Below are 16945 nucleotides of genomic sequence, written 5' to 3'. Positions count from 1 at the left end.
CGAAGTAACGGATGTGGTGTTGCGCATATTACGGGGTGAGGAAGCCCGGAGGTGATTAATGAAACCATACTTGTCCTCATACCTAAGGTAAAGGACCCAACCCAGCTTACTCAATTCAGGCCAATTAGCCGCTGTAACGTCCTTTACAAGATCGCCTCCAAGGTTCTGTCCAACAGGCTCAAAGTTATTTTGCCAGAAATCATATCCGAGGAGCAGTCAGCCTTTGTCCCGGGAAGGCTGATAACAGATAATATTATTACTGCTTATGAATGTTTGCATTTCATGAAGAGAAACAAAGCTCAAAGGAATAGATTCTGCACAGTTAAGCTTGACATGATGAAAGCTTATGACAGAGTCGAGTGGGAATATCTGGAGGCTATAATGCTCAAGCTGGGGTTTGCACCAACTTGGGTATCTCTGGTCATGAGAATGGTGAGCTCTGTAAAATTTTCTATCCTTTCTAATGGTACAAAGCTTTAGGAATTCATGCCTTCAAGAGGGATCCGTCAGGGGGACCCCATTTCTCCATATTTGTTCTTGATAGCAGCGGAGGGCCTTTCGTGCCTCTTAAAAACTACACATGAATCATTGCACCTCAAAGGAATACAAGTAGCTCCGACGGCTCCGCCGGTAAGCCACTTGCTTTTTGCAGATGATAGCCTGCTATTTGTTAAGGCCAATGTTGATGCAGCAAATGAGTTGTCATCCTTGCTTGATCGCTACTGCATGGCGTCGGGGCAACGTGTGAACTTGTCTAAATCCTTAATGTTTTTTTAGCAAAGGGTGTCCTAACAATTTGAAGCAGGAGGTGAAGGGCGCCTTGAACATCACCAATGAATCCTTATCAGAGCGGTACCTGGGATTGCCCTCGGATGTAGTTCCAGTGTTCTCCATGTCTTGTTTCAAGCTTACTCGTGGCCTGTGCGAGCACCTAAACTCATTGATTTGCAAGTTTTGGTGGGCATGTAAGGAAGGAAAAAGAAAGCCTAGCTGGGTGTCTTGGAGCACCATGACCAGACCAAGGCTTGCGGAGGACTAAGTTTTCGCGACATTGAGCTCTTCAACCTAGCCTTACTTGCCAGGCAAGCTTGGAGAATTCTGACAGACTCTACTTCTCTCAGTGCACGAATCCTACGAGCCAAATACTTCCCTTCGAGTGACTTTTTGCATGCTGTACTTGGATCGGCACCCTCGCAGGTGTGGAGAGCTATCCTCGAAGGGCATGACACCATGACACAGGGCCTGGTTCACCGCATTGGTGATGGCCAAATGACACAAATTTGGCAACACAATTGGCTCCCTCGACCTCACAACATGCGCCCGATCACAAGCAGAATCCCAAACCCCCCACATCTAGTAGGGGAGTTGATCATATCGGATGCTAGCTGGGATCGGGCTACTATCCAGGAAGTGTTCTTACCAGTTGATGATATGACCATCCTCTCCATACCGTTGTGCACGAGACATATAGAGGGATTTTGGTCATGGATACATGAGAAGAACGGGATTTTCTCTGTTCACTCGGCGTACAGAATGCTGGTCACTACGAAACACAGCCGTGAAGCATGGTTGGAAGGTAGAGCAGATACATCCAACTCGGAGGCTGAGCAGAAACAATGGACACAGCTCTGGAAGATTGCAGTCCCCTCGAAGGTTAAAATCTATCTATGGCGATTGGCACAACAGTCCATCCCTATAGCCGATCTCCTCCATCATCGGAACATGTCAATGGTGGACACTTGTGGTATCTGCGGAGCCACTGACTCATGGCAGCACTCGCTGCTCTACTGCAATGCTGCCAGGGCCGTTTGGGCGCTTCAACCTATGGAGACGTTCCAAGTCTTGAATGAGACCACGGAACCGGATGCCAAGAGGTGGATTTTTGCTCTAATTGAGGCTCTCCCCTCTGAGGTGTTCACTCAGGTTTTGGTCACACTCTGGGCCATCTGGTTTGCGAGACGGCAAGCACTCCATGAAAATATTTTCCAGAGTCCAATGGTCACACATATGTTTGTCACTAAATACCTCAGAGAGCTGGCTGATTGTAAACCAAAGGAGACGACCCGCCCGGTAGCTGTTCCCAGAAACCGGATAAGATGGATCCGGCCTCCTGATGGTTTTGCAAAAATAAGGGTCGATGGTGCGGTCAACAAAGCAAACGATGAGGGGTTGTCCTACATCGCTATATGCAGAGACGGGAGCGGGATGTACATGGGATCATCAGCCATCAGGAGTGTTGGGATCGCCGATCCAACAACTTTAGAGACTCTGGCGTGTCGAGAAGCAATGGCTCTGGCTTTGGACCTCTCATTAACTCATGTGGAGATTGCTTCTGACTGCAAAAACGCTGTTCAGGACATAAACCTTGGCATTGGAGGAATGAATGCGAGCATTGTGAAGGAGATTAGAGTGACTGCTACTCAATTTCATAGTTGTGTCTTCATCTTTGAAGGCAGAGTATCGAATCAAGAGGCCTATAGCCTTGCTAAGCACACTTTTGGTTTGGACCCGGGGCGCCATGTGTGGCTCTTAACCCCCCCCCCCCCCCCCCCCAGACCTGAATTGTATCCCCATGAACATTATTGATCAATAAAGCGAGTGTGTTTAGACTCAAAAAAAAGGCTGCCAAAGCATACTGCACACTCTCAACTCTGATTTACGTTTAGTCCCACCTCGCCTGTACAAGTGTCATAGCCGGTCGAGGAAGCAATAAAAGGAGACTCAGGGCAACGTTTCAAAGCATACCTTTCTCGGCCTTTTGGCTAAGATCAAGTGTAGTATATGTTCTTATCAGTTTAATATCTGATATGTGGGCTACACGCCCACAACGATATTAAATTTATTTTTTATGAGGGAGGGCCCACCATAGTAGCTTGCTGCAGGGGCTCTCACGTGTCGCCTAGGTGTTGCACTATTGCCTAGGCCTGGCGCACTCCAACCAAATCAAATCAAAGGATTTTCTTACCTAGCCAAATTTCTCGAAACAAAAACAAATCAGTGGCCGCCTTGTGTGATCAAACTGTTTATTTCCATGGAAGAACATTTTGAGTGAGCAAGGCACACTTACATTTGCGCACTATTTACATTTGGCAAGAGGCGGTCCAAAGTTCACACGAACCATGTTCACTGCATGCGGTGGCCACGCCTCCATTCACACCCGGACAGACGATCGAAAACACAGGTAAAAAAAAGAAGATCGCTAACGTCCCCTCTCCAAACTCCAAAGAAATACCGAGATCCTCCACCTTAAATTCTGTTCTCCTGAATCACATGGGAAACTACAGTGCCACAAAGCTGACGAGCAGCACCAGCAGCATCATGGCGGACATGATCGGCAGGTGTCGGCTTGAGGCATCGCACTCGAGCTTGTTGTTGTGGTGCGTGCACACCGATTGCTTCCTGGTAGAAACACAAGAATCTACGCATTGGTACCCAAAAATGGAAGCTCGCAATCCAAAAGTGTAAAGATCACAGGAATTTTATTAATGGCGTCACCTGTTTGCGCAGAAGGTGATGACGTAGTCGGCGCCGGAGCACTGGAAGAGGCTGCTGGGATCGTCGTAGGCGTAGCTGTACGCCGACGGGCAGGCCTCCTTGAACTTCTTGGAGTATGGCGTGGGCGGGCAGGTGGACGGCCCCCCGAACTTGCCGCGGCAGCAGTACTGGTCGGTGTTGAACACGTCGCAGGCGCTCCGGCACGCCGCCGTCTTCCCGTTGGAGCCCTTCACGGAGAGCTCGGCGGGGCAGGTGTCCCGGAGGTCGCCGTCGCAGCCGGCCACGGAGCAGTTGCCGCGCCCGCTCACGGGGGTCACCGTGATGGGCAGGTTGAAGCCGTCCACGAGGCTCACGTCGTAGAAGTCCGTGGTGGCGAGCGTGAACTCGGCCAGGCTCGCCGGCGGGTCGCCCGACGCGCCGCACTTGAGGGCCGCGCCGCAGGCGCCCGTGCCGCACTTGCCGGTGCCGGCCTGGTCGAAGGCGCAGTCCGTGCGGCCCCAGATGCGGCCCGACCACGCCGGCGGCGCCGTGAAGACGGCCGACTGCCCCGTCTTGAGCTCGAACCCGCCCCCGCCGAAGCTGTCCCCCGGCGTCACCGCCGGCCACACCGTCGTCTCGCACTTGTTGATGATCGTGAACATCCTGGCCGCCTCCGCACGCATCGTCGCCCCTGCATGCGTGGACGCAAACGTACGTCTCAAAATTCCGGCACGAAGCAAGCTCGACAGTGAGCGCCGATCGATGGAACCAGACGTGAAATGCGTACCTGACAGGAGGCAAAGGAGAGGCAGCGCGAGCACCAGGGCGGCTCTGGACGGGGAACCCATGGCGACTCCAAGCGAAACGAGAAGAGGACTTCGAAGCTCGTACGGGTATGGCCGTTTTGCGCGCGGGGGGGTATAAATATGGCGGGAAGCGTCGACCGGCGGGGCGCCTCCAGCGATGCCGGCCAGTTTTGAAGAAATAAAGAACGGAGGGGAAGTACGGTAGGGGAGGAAGAAAGGAACACGAATACGTGAGGGGGGAGGAAGATGGAGGTGGCGGAGGACGGGCACGGCACCCTCGCTGGGTTGCTTCGCCGGCGGGGATAGGGATCCATGGAGGGCCTAGCGGGCGAGCTAGCTAGCAGGTGCCTATCTTCCTCTGGTCTTGGGTGAAAATCTTCAGAAACTTTTAGCTTGAGATTGAGAAAAGTGGCGCTGTCATCACTGAGCAGGGCTCATTCCTTTCTTCGGTTCCCAGGTCTCCTTTAGGCCATATACAATCATGGCATATGGATACAAATGCCTCATGACAAAAGGTAATTTGAGGTATCTATGATAATTTTTTCTCCCCAATGCAAGCTATTATTAATGGGCATCATCAAAGAATAGAAAGTGACTCTCACTACACGTGCATCCCTACTCTTCGCCTTAACATTTTCAATTTTACGCACTGGATCACACTTTTTCTCTCCAAGTACCCATCTCCTGTAGAGGATCTCGCTTCCCCATCCGAATCTATTTTTTCTGTCATCCGATTCTACATGACATGTGAGGCATCACCCTGGGGCTATGCATTGGCCATGCCCTTACCTACTCGGCTGGCCTGCTCCTGTACTCTGTATTCTTTCCTTAGATTCATGTTGCTGCTACACGCTTGCGGTGCATCCCAGCAGCAGCAGGGAAACCTGGGCTCTCAGCTCGGCGATCCCATCGCTTGCGCGGTGGCGCGGCGCCGCGTGGCCAAAGCTGCTGGGATTAACAGCTTGAATTACAGATCCAAAATGCAAACAGAGTGTTTATGGCTTCGCCCTCTTTCTTAATGGTGGCATCAGGTTTTGGCTTGCATAATTCCGTTTTTAAGATGGCTTTAAACCTAAAAGTGTTCAACATGTAAGAACAACTCCACTCGTTCGGCCCCCCAGCGCATAGGCCGGCGCTATTTTAGGCGCGCGCCCGGCGATTTTTAGGCCCTGGGCGCGATCTAGGTCCCAGCCACGCCCCCACGTGCCACCCCCAAGGCGTCGTAAATTCAAACTTGGTTCATTCCCGCTACCCAAAAAAGCCACAAGTTTGGCGATCAACGCCACAAAAGTCCCGACGATCGGCGGTCACCTTGCCACAGTTCCGCGATTAATAAAAAGTTCGGCGTGCAAAAGAAAGGATGTGTAGGCAATGCATCAAACGGCGGCGTCGGCCTCCGGCGTCGGAGGAGTCGGCGTGCGCTGGCTGGTCGGCGTCGGCGTGGCTTCAGTGCTGGGCGTCGTGGAGGCATCATCGCTCGGGCTTGGCGGCGTTGGGGTCGGCGTGGGTCGACTGGAGCATACCCCCCCCCCCCCCCCCCCCACACACACACACCAGGAAAGCCAGGTCGGTGTTCCGCTTCTTCGCGACGACGTTGGTCCGGAGCAGGTCGAGCTTGACGGCGTTGTTCGTCATCAACGCCGACCATCGCGCCTCGTTTTTCTCTTCCCTCTGGGCGGCCCGGGTGTTGGCGTCGGCGATGCAATGCTCGATGGACTCTTGCATACGCGTGGTAGCCGGCTCGGCGTGTTTCGCCGCCTTCGCCCATTTGTTGCCGTCGGGGCACCCGTCGGACGCGCCCGGCGTCGGGGTGTTCGGCTTGTAGGTCTCCTTGGCCTTGGCGAGGGTGCGTCGGACTTCCGCCCACTTCTCGCACTTCTCGATCCAGGAGGACACGTGGAGGTACTTGAAATCTTGGTCGGTGTTGCTGTCCTGCCGAAACGTGGCGAACATGCGGACCATCTGCACCGAGGAATAAGTGTCGGCGACGCACACACGCGAAAACGAGCGAGAGACCGACGGCATACCTGACCCTTGATGCTTTCGCTCTCCGAGCGAGCCGCGACCTCCTCGACGATCCCATGCTATATTTTGCATGCAGTTTCGATGAGCCCCCAATGATTCGCCATAGCCTTCGAGCCGCGCTCCATGTGGACACCGGCGAAGCACGGGTCGACCAGTTTGCGTTCATCCAACTCCGACTTGACGCGCTCCTAGTATGTGCCGGCGCTCTGTGTTACGTCTCTGACGTATCTACTTTTCCAAACACTTTTGCCCTTATTTTGGACTCTAACTTGCATGATTTAAATGGAACTAATCCGGATTGACGTTGTTTTCAGCAGAATTGCCATGGTGTTATTTTTGTGCAGAAATAAAAGTTCTCGGAATGACCTGAAAATCAACGGAGAATTATTTTGGAATATATAAAAAATACTGGAAGAAAGATTCGCGTCAGGGGGCCCACACCATGTCCACGAGGGCGAGGGGTGCGCCCCCTGCCTCGTGGGCCCCCTAACGCTCCACCGACCTCAACCTTGACTCCATATATTCTCTTTCGGAGAGAAAAAATCAGAGAGAATGATTCATCACGTTTTACGATACGGAACCGCCGCCAAGCCCTAAACTCTCTCGGGAGGGCTGATCTGGAGTCCGTTCAGGGCTCCGGAGAGGGGAATCCGTCGCCGTCGTCATCATTAACCATCCTCCATCACCAATTTCATGATGCTCACCGCCGTGCGTGAGTAATTCCATCGTAGGCTTGCTGGACGGTGATGGGTTGGATGAGATTTATCATGTAATCGAGTTAGTTTTGTTAGGGTTTGATCCCTAGTATCCACTATGTTCTGAGATTGATGTTGCTATGACTTTGCTATGCTTAATGCTTGTCACTAGGGCCCGAGTGCCATGATTTCAGATCTGAACGTATTATGTTTTCATGAATATATGTGAGTTCTTTATCCTATCCTGCAAGTCTATAGTCACCTACTATGTGTTATGATCCGGCAACACCGAAGTGACAATAATCGAGACCACTTCCGGTGATGACCGTAGTCAGAGGAGTTCATGTATTCACTATGTGTTACTGCTTTGGTCCGGTACTCTATTAAAAGGAGGCCTTAATATCCCTTAGTTTCCAATAGGACCCCGCTGCCACGGGAGGGTAGGACAAAAGATGTCATGCAAGTTCTTTTCCATAAGCACGTATGACTATATTCGGAATACATGCCTACATTACATTGATGAACTGGAGCTAGTTCTGTGTCACCCTATGTTATGACTGTTACATGATCGATCACATCCGACATAATTCTTCATCACCGATCCAATGCCTACGAGCTTTTCCTATATTGTTCTTCACTTATTTACTTTTCCGCTGCTACTGTTACCATCACTATAAAACCCAAAAATATTACTTTTGCTACCGTTACATTTTGCCACCGTTACCACTACTATCATATTACTTTGCTACTAAATACCTTGCTGCAGATATTAAGTTTCCAGGTGTGGTTGAATTGACAACTCAGTTGCTAATACTTGAGAATATTCTTTGGCTCCCCTTGTGTCGAATCGACAAATTTGGGTTGAATACTCTACCCTCGAAAACGGCTGCGATCCCCTATACTTATGGGTTATCAAGAACATTTTCTGGCGCCGTTGCCGGGGAGCATATCTCTATTCTTTGAGTCACTTAGGATTTATATCTGCTTATCATTATGAAGAACTTGAAATATCAAGGAACCAAGATTTTTCCCTCAACTACGAGGGGAGGTAAGGAACTGCCATCTAGCTCTGCACTTGATTCACCTTCTGTTTTGAGTAAGCTTGCGACACCTAAACCTGCTTCCGCTATTCATTCTGACATGTCGCATGTTATTGATGATGCCACTTCTGCTATGCATGATACTTATGATGAAACTACTTCTATGCTTGATACTACTGTGCCACTAGGTGAATTTCTTGATGAACAACTTGCTAGGGCTAGAGAAAATGAAATTATTGAAACTGATAATATTGATGAAAGTGATGATGAAGATTCTCCCCCTAGATATGAATTACCTGTTGTTCCTAAAGGTTATGTTATGGATGAAGAAACTACTAGAGACTTTCTTGGTTGCAATGATAGGAGTGATCTTAAGAAACTATTAGCTAAGCTGAAACAAAAATCTCTGAATGCTAGAATAAAATATGATCCTGCTTATGCTACTTCACCTATCTTTGTTACTAATAAGGATTATGAATTCTCTGTCGACCTTGATCATGTAATTACTTTGGTTGAATCTGATCCTTTTTATGGCTATGAATCTGAAACTGTTGTGGCACATCTTACTAAATTAAATGATATAGCCGCACTGTTCAGTAATGATGAGAAAACTCGCTACTACTATATCCTTAAGTTATTTCCTTTCTCATTGCTACCTCTTGAGCACTGCGTTGGTTTTCCCTTGAAGAGGAAAGGGTGATGCAGCAAAGCAGCGTAAGTATTTCCCTCAGTTTTTGAGAACCAAGGTATCATCCAGTAGGAGACCACGCGCGAGTCACCTCGTACCTAAACAAACAAATAAAAACCTCGCAACCAACGCGATAAAGGGGTTGTCAATCCCTTCATGGTCACTTGCAACAGTGAGATCTGATAGAGATAATAATAATAAGATAAATATTTTTGGTATTTTTATGATATAGATTGAAAGTAAAGATTGTAAAATAAAATAGATTGGAAACTTGTATGATGGAGAATAGACCCGGGGGCCATAGGTTTCACTAGTGGCTTCTCTCAAGATAGCATAAGTATTACGGTGGGTGAACAAATTATTGTCGAGCAATTGATAGAAAAGCGAATAATTATGAGAATATCTAGGCATGATCATGTATATAGGCATCACGTCCGTGACAAGTAGATCGACTCCTGCCTGCATCTACTACTATTACTCCACACATCGACCGCTATCCAGCATGCACCTAGAGTATTAAGTTCATAAGAACAGAGTAACGCCTTAAGTAAGATGACATGATGTAGAGGGATAAACTCATGCAATATGATATAAACCCCATCTTTTTATCCTCGATGGCAACAATACAATATGTGTCGTTTCCCCTACTGTCACTGGGATCGAGCACCGCAAGATTGAACCCAAAGCTAAGCACTTCTCCCATTGCAAGAAAGATCAATCTAGTAGGTCAAACCAAACTAATAATTCGAAGAGACTTGCAAAGATAAACCAATCATACATAAAATAATTCAGAGAAGAGTCAAATATTGTTCATAGACAATCTGGATCATAAACCCACAATTCATCGGATCTCGACAAACACGCCGCAAAAAAGATTACATCGAATAGATCTCCAAGAGAATCGATGAGAACTTTGTATTGAGATCCAAAGAGAGAGAAGAAGCCATCTAGCTACTAGCTATGGACACGAAGGTCTGAAGTAAACTACTCACACATCACCAGAGAGGCCATGGAGTTGAAATAGAGGCCCTCCGTGATCAATGCCCCCTCCAGCGGAGCTCCGGAAAAGGCCCCAAGATGTGATCTCTTGGGTACAGAAGGTTGCGGCGGTGGAATTAGGTTTTCGTGGTGCTCCTGGATGTTTGCGGGGTACGTGGACTTATATAGGAGAAAGAAGTAGGTCGGTGGAGCAACGAGGGGCCCACGAGGGTGGAGGGCGTGCCCCCCTGCCTTGTGGCCTCCTCGATTGTTTCTTGACGCCCACTCCAAGTCTCCTGGATCACGTTTGTTGAGAAAATCACGTTCCCGAAGGTTTCATTCCGTTTGGACTTCGTTTGATATTCCTTTTCTGTGAAACACTGAAATAGGCAAAAAAAACAGCAATTTGGGCTGGGCCTCCGGTTAATAGGTTAGTCCCTAAAATGATATAAAAATGTAAAATAAAGCCCATTAACATCCAAAACAGATAATATAATAGCATGGAGCAATCAAAAATTATAGATACGTTGGAGACGTATCAAGCATCCCCAAGCTTAATTCCTACTCGTCCACGAGTTGGTAAATGATAAAAAGGAATTTTTGATGTGGAATGCTTTCTAACATATTTCTCAATGTAATTTTTTCTTTATTGAGGCATGAATGTTCAGATACGAAAGATTTAAGATAAAATTTTAATATTGACATAAAAATAATAATACTTCAAGTATACTAACTAATCAATCATGTCTTCTTAAAATAACATGGCCAAAGAAAGTTATCCCTACAAAATCATATAGTCTGGCTATGCTCTATCTTCACCACACAAAATATTTAAATCATGCACAACCCCAATGACAAGCCAAGCAATTGTTTCATACTTTTGATGTTCTCAAACTTTTTCGATCTTCACGCAATATATGAGCGTGATCCATGGATATAGCACTATATGTGGAATAGAATGGTGGTTGTGGAGAAGACAAAAAGGAGTAGATAGTCTCACATCAACTAGACGTATCAATGGGCTATGGAGATGCCCATCAATAGATATCAATGTGAGTGAGTAGGGATTGCCATGCAACGGATGCACTAGAGCTATAAGTGTATGAAAGCTCAACAAAAAAACTAAGTGGGTGTGCATCCAACTTGCTTGCTCATGAAGACCTAGGGCAATTTTGAGGAAACCCATCATTAGAATATACAAGCCAAGTTCTATAATGTAAAATTCCCACTAGTATATAAAAGTGATAACATAGGAGACTCTCTATCATGAAGATCAAGGTGCTACTTTGAAGCACAAGTGTGGAAAAAGGATAGTAACATTGTCCCTTCTCTCTTTTCTCTCATTTTTTTATTTGGCCTTCCTTTTTTTTCTTTTTGGCCTTTCTTCCTTTTTTTCTTTTTTTTATTTTTCGCCCGGAGTCTCATCCCGACTTGTGGGGGAATCATAGTCTCTATCATGCTTTCCTCACTTGGGACAATGCTCTAATAATGATGATCATCACACTTTAATTTACTTACAACTCGAGAATTACAACTTAATACTTAGAACAAAACATGACTCTATGTGAATGCCTCCGGCGGTGTACCAGGATGTGCAATGATGCATGAGTGACATGTATGGAATTATGAACGGTGGCTTTGCCACAAATACGATGTCAACTACATGATCATGCAAGCAATATGACAATGATGAAGCGTGTCATAATAACGGAATGATGGAAAGTTGCATGGCAATATATCTCGGAATGGCTATGGAAATGCCATAATAGGTAGGTATGGTGGCTTTTTTGAGGAAGGTATATGGTGGGTTTATGGTACCGGCGAAAGTTGCGCGATACTAGAGAGGCTAGCAATGGTGGAACGTGAGAGTGCCTATAATCCATGGACTCAACATTAGTCATAAAGAACTCACATACTTATTGCAAAAATCTATTAGTTATCGAAACAAAGTATTACGCGCATGCTTCTAGGGGGATAGATTGGTAGGAAAAGACCATCGCTCGTCCCCGACCGCCACTCATAAGGAAGACAATCAATACATAAATCATTCTCCGACTTCATTACATAACGGTTAACCATATGTGCATGCTACGAGAATCAAAAACTTCAACACAAGTATTTCTCAAATTCACAACTACTCAACTAGCATGACTCTGATATCACCATCTCCATATCTCAAAACAGTTATCAAGTATCAAACTTCTCATAGTATTCAATGCACTTCTATGAAAGTTTTTATATTATTCCTAAAAGAAACTTTCCATGTTGTTCTAAAAGACTCTCAATATAATATAAGTGAAGCATGAGAGATCAATTATTTCTATAAAATAAAACCACCGCCGTGCTCTAAAAGATATAACTGAAGCACTAGAGCAAAAACTATATAGCTCAAAAGATATAAGTGAAGCACATAGAGTATTCTAATAATTTTCAAATCATGTGAGTCTCTCTCAAAAAGGTGTGTACATCAAGGATGATTGTGGTAAACTAAAAAGCAAAGACTCAAATCATACAAGACGCTCCAAGAAAAACACATATCATGTGGTGAATAAAAATATAGCTCCAAAAAAAGTTACCGATAGACGAAGACGAAAGAGGGGATGCCTTCCGGGGCATCCCCAAGCTTAGGCTTTTTGGTTTCCCTGAATTTTACGTTGGGGTGCCATCAGAATCCCCAAGCTTAGGTTCTTGCCACTCCTTGTTCCATAATCCATCAAAACTTAACCCAAAACTTGAAAACTTCACAACACAAAACTCAAAATAGAAAATCTCGTGAGCTCCGTTAGCGAAAGAAAACAAAACACCAGTTCAAGGTACTGTAATGAACTCATTCTTGATTTATATTGTTGTTAAACCTACTGTATTCCAACTTCTATATGGTTTATAAACTCTTTTACTAGCCATAGATTCATCAAAATAGGCAAACAACACAAGAAAAACAGAATCTGTCAAAAACAGAACAGTCTGTAGTAATCTGTAGCTAATGCAAACTTCTGGAACCCCAAAAATTATAAAATAAATTGCTGGACGTGAGGAATTTATCTATTAATCATCTGCAAAAATAATTAACTAAATATCACTTTCCAAATAAAAATTGCAGCAATTCTCGTGAGCACTAAAGTTTCTGTTTTTTACAGCAAGATCAAAAAGACTTTCCCCAAGTCTTCCCAACGGCTCTACTTGGCACAAACACTAATTAAACACAAAAAACACAATCAAAACAGAGGCTAGATAAACTATTTATTACTAAACAGGAGAAAAAATCAAGTAATAAAAATAAAATTGGGTTGCCTCCCAACAAGCGCTATCTTTTAAAGCCCCTAGCTAGGCATAAAAGCGAAGATAGATCTAGGTATTGCCATCTTTGGTAGGTAATTCTTTAATAAGACACCTATAACCCTTAGTAGTTTCTTTCTTTTTATTAATTATCAAACTCCTAGGCATGAAATCAAGAAAATCATTTGTAGCAAAAGGTTCCTTAAGGATAGTGAGAAAGTTGGGGTGAACACTTATGGATTTGAGGTCCGCATTTTCCTTACTAGAAATTTCACCCTTATTTTTAGGAACATACATCAATTTGGAAATCTTAGCATTAGGAGGAGTGTTTTTCACGGAAGAAAAGGCAGACCCAAGGTTGGTAATAATATCCACAATTTTATCAATTCTAGTGGAATCTTGATCTATCTTTTTATTAACCATAGGTCCCTTTTCTTTAAAAAATTTAAGAGCAACTCCTACCTTAGATCCGCATTGGGTAATTTGGTTATGGATCTTTCTATCCAAATTTTCAATCAACTCTACGGTGGTAACTTTATTTTCAATAATTTCAAGCCGTTGCATCACGTGTTCCAAAGTTAAAATAGTTCCATTAACCAAAAGAGGTGGTGGGCCAAACAAATCTATCATAGCATTATAAGAATGAAAAGTATGGCTACCCAAGAAATTTCCTCCGGTAATGGTATCAAGAATATATCTATTCCAAGGAGTGATGCCTACATAAAAATTGCGAAGAAGAACAGAAGTAGATTGCTTCCTAGTAGATCTATTTTGCGCATTGCAAATTCTGTACCAAGCATCTTTTAGATTTTCTCCCTCCCTTTGTTTAAAATTAAGAACTTCATTCTCGGGAGACAAATGAGTAGATAAAGGACTAGCCATAACGACGAAGAAAGCGGAAAGGAGGCGAATGGCAAGAGAGGGAGAGAGGAAAAGAGGGCGAATAAAACGACAAGGGTGAAGTGGGGGAGAGGAAAACGAGAGGCAACAAATGGCAAATAATGTAATGCGGAGGATAAGAGTTGTGATGGGTACTTGGTATGTCTTGACTTGGCGTAGATCTCCCCGGCAACGACGCCAGAAATCCTTCTTGCTACCTCTTGAGCACTGCGTTGGTTTTCCCTTGAAGAGAAAAGGTTGATGCAGTAAAGTAGCGTTAGTATTTCCCTTAGTTTTTGAGAACCAAGGTATCAATCCAGTAGGAGACCACGCGCGAGTCACCTCGTACCTACACAAACAAATAAGAACCTCGCAACCAACACGATAAAGGGGTTGTCAATCCCTTCACAACCACTTGTAAGAGTGAGATCTGATAGAGATAATAATCATAAGATAAATATTTTTGGTATTTTTATGATATAGATTGAAAGTAAAGATTGCAAAATAAAATAGATTGGAAACTTGTATGATGGAGAATAGATCCAGGGGCCATAGGTTTCACTAGTGGCTTCTTTCAAGATAGCATAAGTATTACGGTGGGTGAACAAATTACTGTTGAGCAATTGATAGAAAAGCGAATAATTATGAGAATATCTAGGCATGATCATGTATATAGGCATCACGTCCGTGACAAGTAGACCGACTCCTGCTTGGATCTACTACTATTACTCCACACATCAACCGCTATCCAGCATGCATCTAGAGTATTAAGTTCATAAGAACAGAGTAACGCCTTAATCAAGATGACATGATGTAGAGGGATAAACTCATGCAATATGATATAAACCCCATCTTTTTATCCTCGATGGCAACAATACAATACGTGTCGTTTCCCCTAGTATCACTGGGATCAAGCATCGCAAGATTGAACCCAAAGCTAAGCACTTCTCCCATTGCAAGAAAGATCAATCTAGTAGGCCAAACCAAACTGATAATTCGAAGAGACTTGCAAAGATAAACCAATCATACATAAAATAATTCAGAGAAGAATCAAATATTGTCCATAGATAATCTGGATCATAAACCCACAATTCATCGGATCTCGACAAACACACCGCAACAGAAGATTACAACGAATAGATCTCTAAGAAAATCGAGGAGAAATTTGTATTGAGATCCAAAGAGAGAGAAGAAGCCATCTAGCTACTAGCTATGGACCCGAAGGTCTTAAGTAAACTACTCACACATCGCTGGAGAGGCCATGGATTTGATGTAGAGGCCCTCTGTGATCAATGCCCCCTCGGGCGGAGCTCCGGAAAAGTCCGTACAGAAGGTTGTGGCGGTGGAATTAGGTTTTCGTCGTGCTCCTGGATGTTTCCGGGGTTCATGGACTTATATAGGAGAAAGAAGTTGGTCGGTGGAGCAACGACGGGCCCATGAGGGTGGAGGGCGCACCTCCCTGTCTCATGGCCTCATCGATTGTTTCTTCACGCCCACTCCAAGTCTCCTGGATCACGTTTGTTGAGAAAGTCACGTTCCCGAAGGTTTTATTCCGTTTGGACTTTGTTTGATATTCCTTTTCTGCGAAACACTGAAATAGGCAAAAAAACAACAATTTGGGTTGGACCTCCGGTTAATAGATTAGTCCCAAAAAATGATATAAAAGTGTAAAATAAAGCCCATTAACATCCAAAACAGATAATATAATAGCATGGATCAATCAAAAATTATAGATACGTTGGAGACGTATCACTAATTAAAGGGTGATACTAAGATATGGTTTGATTCTCTTGATCCTGGTTGTGTGTGTAGTCCCCAGGATATGATTTATTACTTCTCTGCTAAATATTTCCCTGCTCATAAGAAACAAGCTGCTTTAAGGGAAATATATAGTTTTGTGCAAATTGAAGAAGAGAGTCTCCCACAAGCTTGGGGGAGGCTTCTCCAATTACTTAATGCTTTGCCTGATCATCCTCTCAAGAAAAATAAAATACTTGATATCTTTTATAATGGACTAACCGATGCTTCCAGAGACCACCTGGATAGTTGTGCTGGTTGTGTTTTCAGGGAAAGAACTGTTGATCAAGCTGAAATTCTATTGAATAATATGTTGACTAATGAAAACAATTGGACACTTCCTGAACCAACTCATAAGCCAACTCTGAAGAAAAGGGGTATTCTATTTCTAAGTCCTGAAGATATGCAAGAGGCAAAGAAATCTATGAAAGAAAAAGGTATTAAACCTGAAGATGTTAAGAATTTACCTCCTATTGAAGAAATACATGGTCTTAATTTACCGCCTGTTGAAGAAACACATGGTCTTGATAACCTGACACAGGTAGTAAAGGTAAATTCTCTCATATGTATGATAAAGCTAAAACCCCTCTTACTAAGTTTGCTAGCCAGTGCTTAGATGAGTTTGATAAATTTATGGTTAAGCAAGAAGATTTTAATGCTTATGTTGGTAGACAATTGAAACATAATGCTTATATGATTGAGCACTTGAGTGATTATATGACTAGTGTTACAGGTGAACTTAAACTTATTAGTAAACATGCTTCTATGGTTACCACTCAAGTAGAACAAGTACTTAAAGCTCAGAATGATTTGCTCAATGAATTAAATAGTAAGAAAAATAATAGTGATGCTAGAGTTGTGACTAGAGGTGGTAAAATGACTTAGGAACCCTTGTATCCTGAGGGCCACCCTAAGAGAATTGAGCAAGATTCTCAGAGAATTAATATTGATGCACCTAGTCCTTCTAAAAGGAAGAAAAAGAAAAATGATAGGACTTTGCATGCTTCTAGTGAACCTGTTATTGACACACCTGAGAATCCCAATGATATTTCTATTTCTGATGCTGAAACACAAGCTGGTAATGAACATGAACCTAGTGATAATGTTAATGATGATGTTCATGTTGATGCTCAACCTAGCAATGATAATGATGTAGAAATTGAACCTGCTGTTGATCTTGATAACCCACAGTCAAAGAATCAACATTATGATAAGAGAGACTTTGTTGCTAGGAAGCACGGTAAAGAAAGAGATCCATGGGTTCAGAAACCCATGTCTTTTCCTCCT

The 16945-nt window shown here is 44.3% G+C and overlaps 1 protein-coding gene and 1 non-coding gene across 2 annotated transcripts; one reads left to right on the top strand and one right to left on the bottom strand.

Annotated features, from left to right (window-relative positions):
- The first annotated feature begins 2741 nt into the window (after positions 1 to 2741).
- On the top strand, positions 2742 to 2938 carry LOC123132910 (U2 spliceosomal RNA). The gene has a single exon (XR_006465130.1). It is a non-coding gene; the product is annotated as a U2 spliceosomal RNA (small nuclear RNA).
- Positions 2939 to 3009: 71 nt separating this feature from the next.
- On the bottom strand, positions 3010 to 4450 carry LOC123130397 (pathogenesis-related thaumatin-like protein 3.5). Its single transcript, XM_044550300.1, has 3 exons — positions 4262 to 4450; positions 3496 to 4165; positions 3010 to 3399 (listed from the first exon to the last, which is right to left on the bottom strand). The coding sequence occupies exons 1-3, from the start codon at positions 4320 to 4322 to the stop codon at positions 3279 to 3281; spliced, it is 852 nt and encodes a 283-aa protein (XP_044406235.1). The 5' UTR covers positions 4323 to 4450; the 3' UTR covers positions 3010 to 3278.
- Between the last annotated feature and the right edge of the window lie 12495 nt (positions 4451 to 16945).

Source organism: Triticum aestivum, chromosome 6A (assembly GCF_018294505.1).
Source record: "Triticum aestivum cultivar Chinese Spring chromosome 6A, IWGSC CS RefSeq v2.1, whole genome shotgun sequence".
NCBI classification, from domain to species: Eukaryota; Viridiplantae; Streptophyta; class Magnoliopsida; order Poales; family Poaceae; genus Triticum; species Triticum aestivum.
Note: the sequence above shows the minus strand (reverse complement) of the source record. Positions and strands in the feature narration are given on the sequence as shown.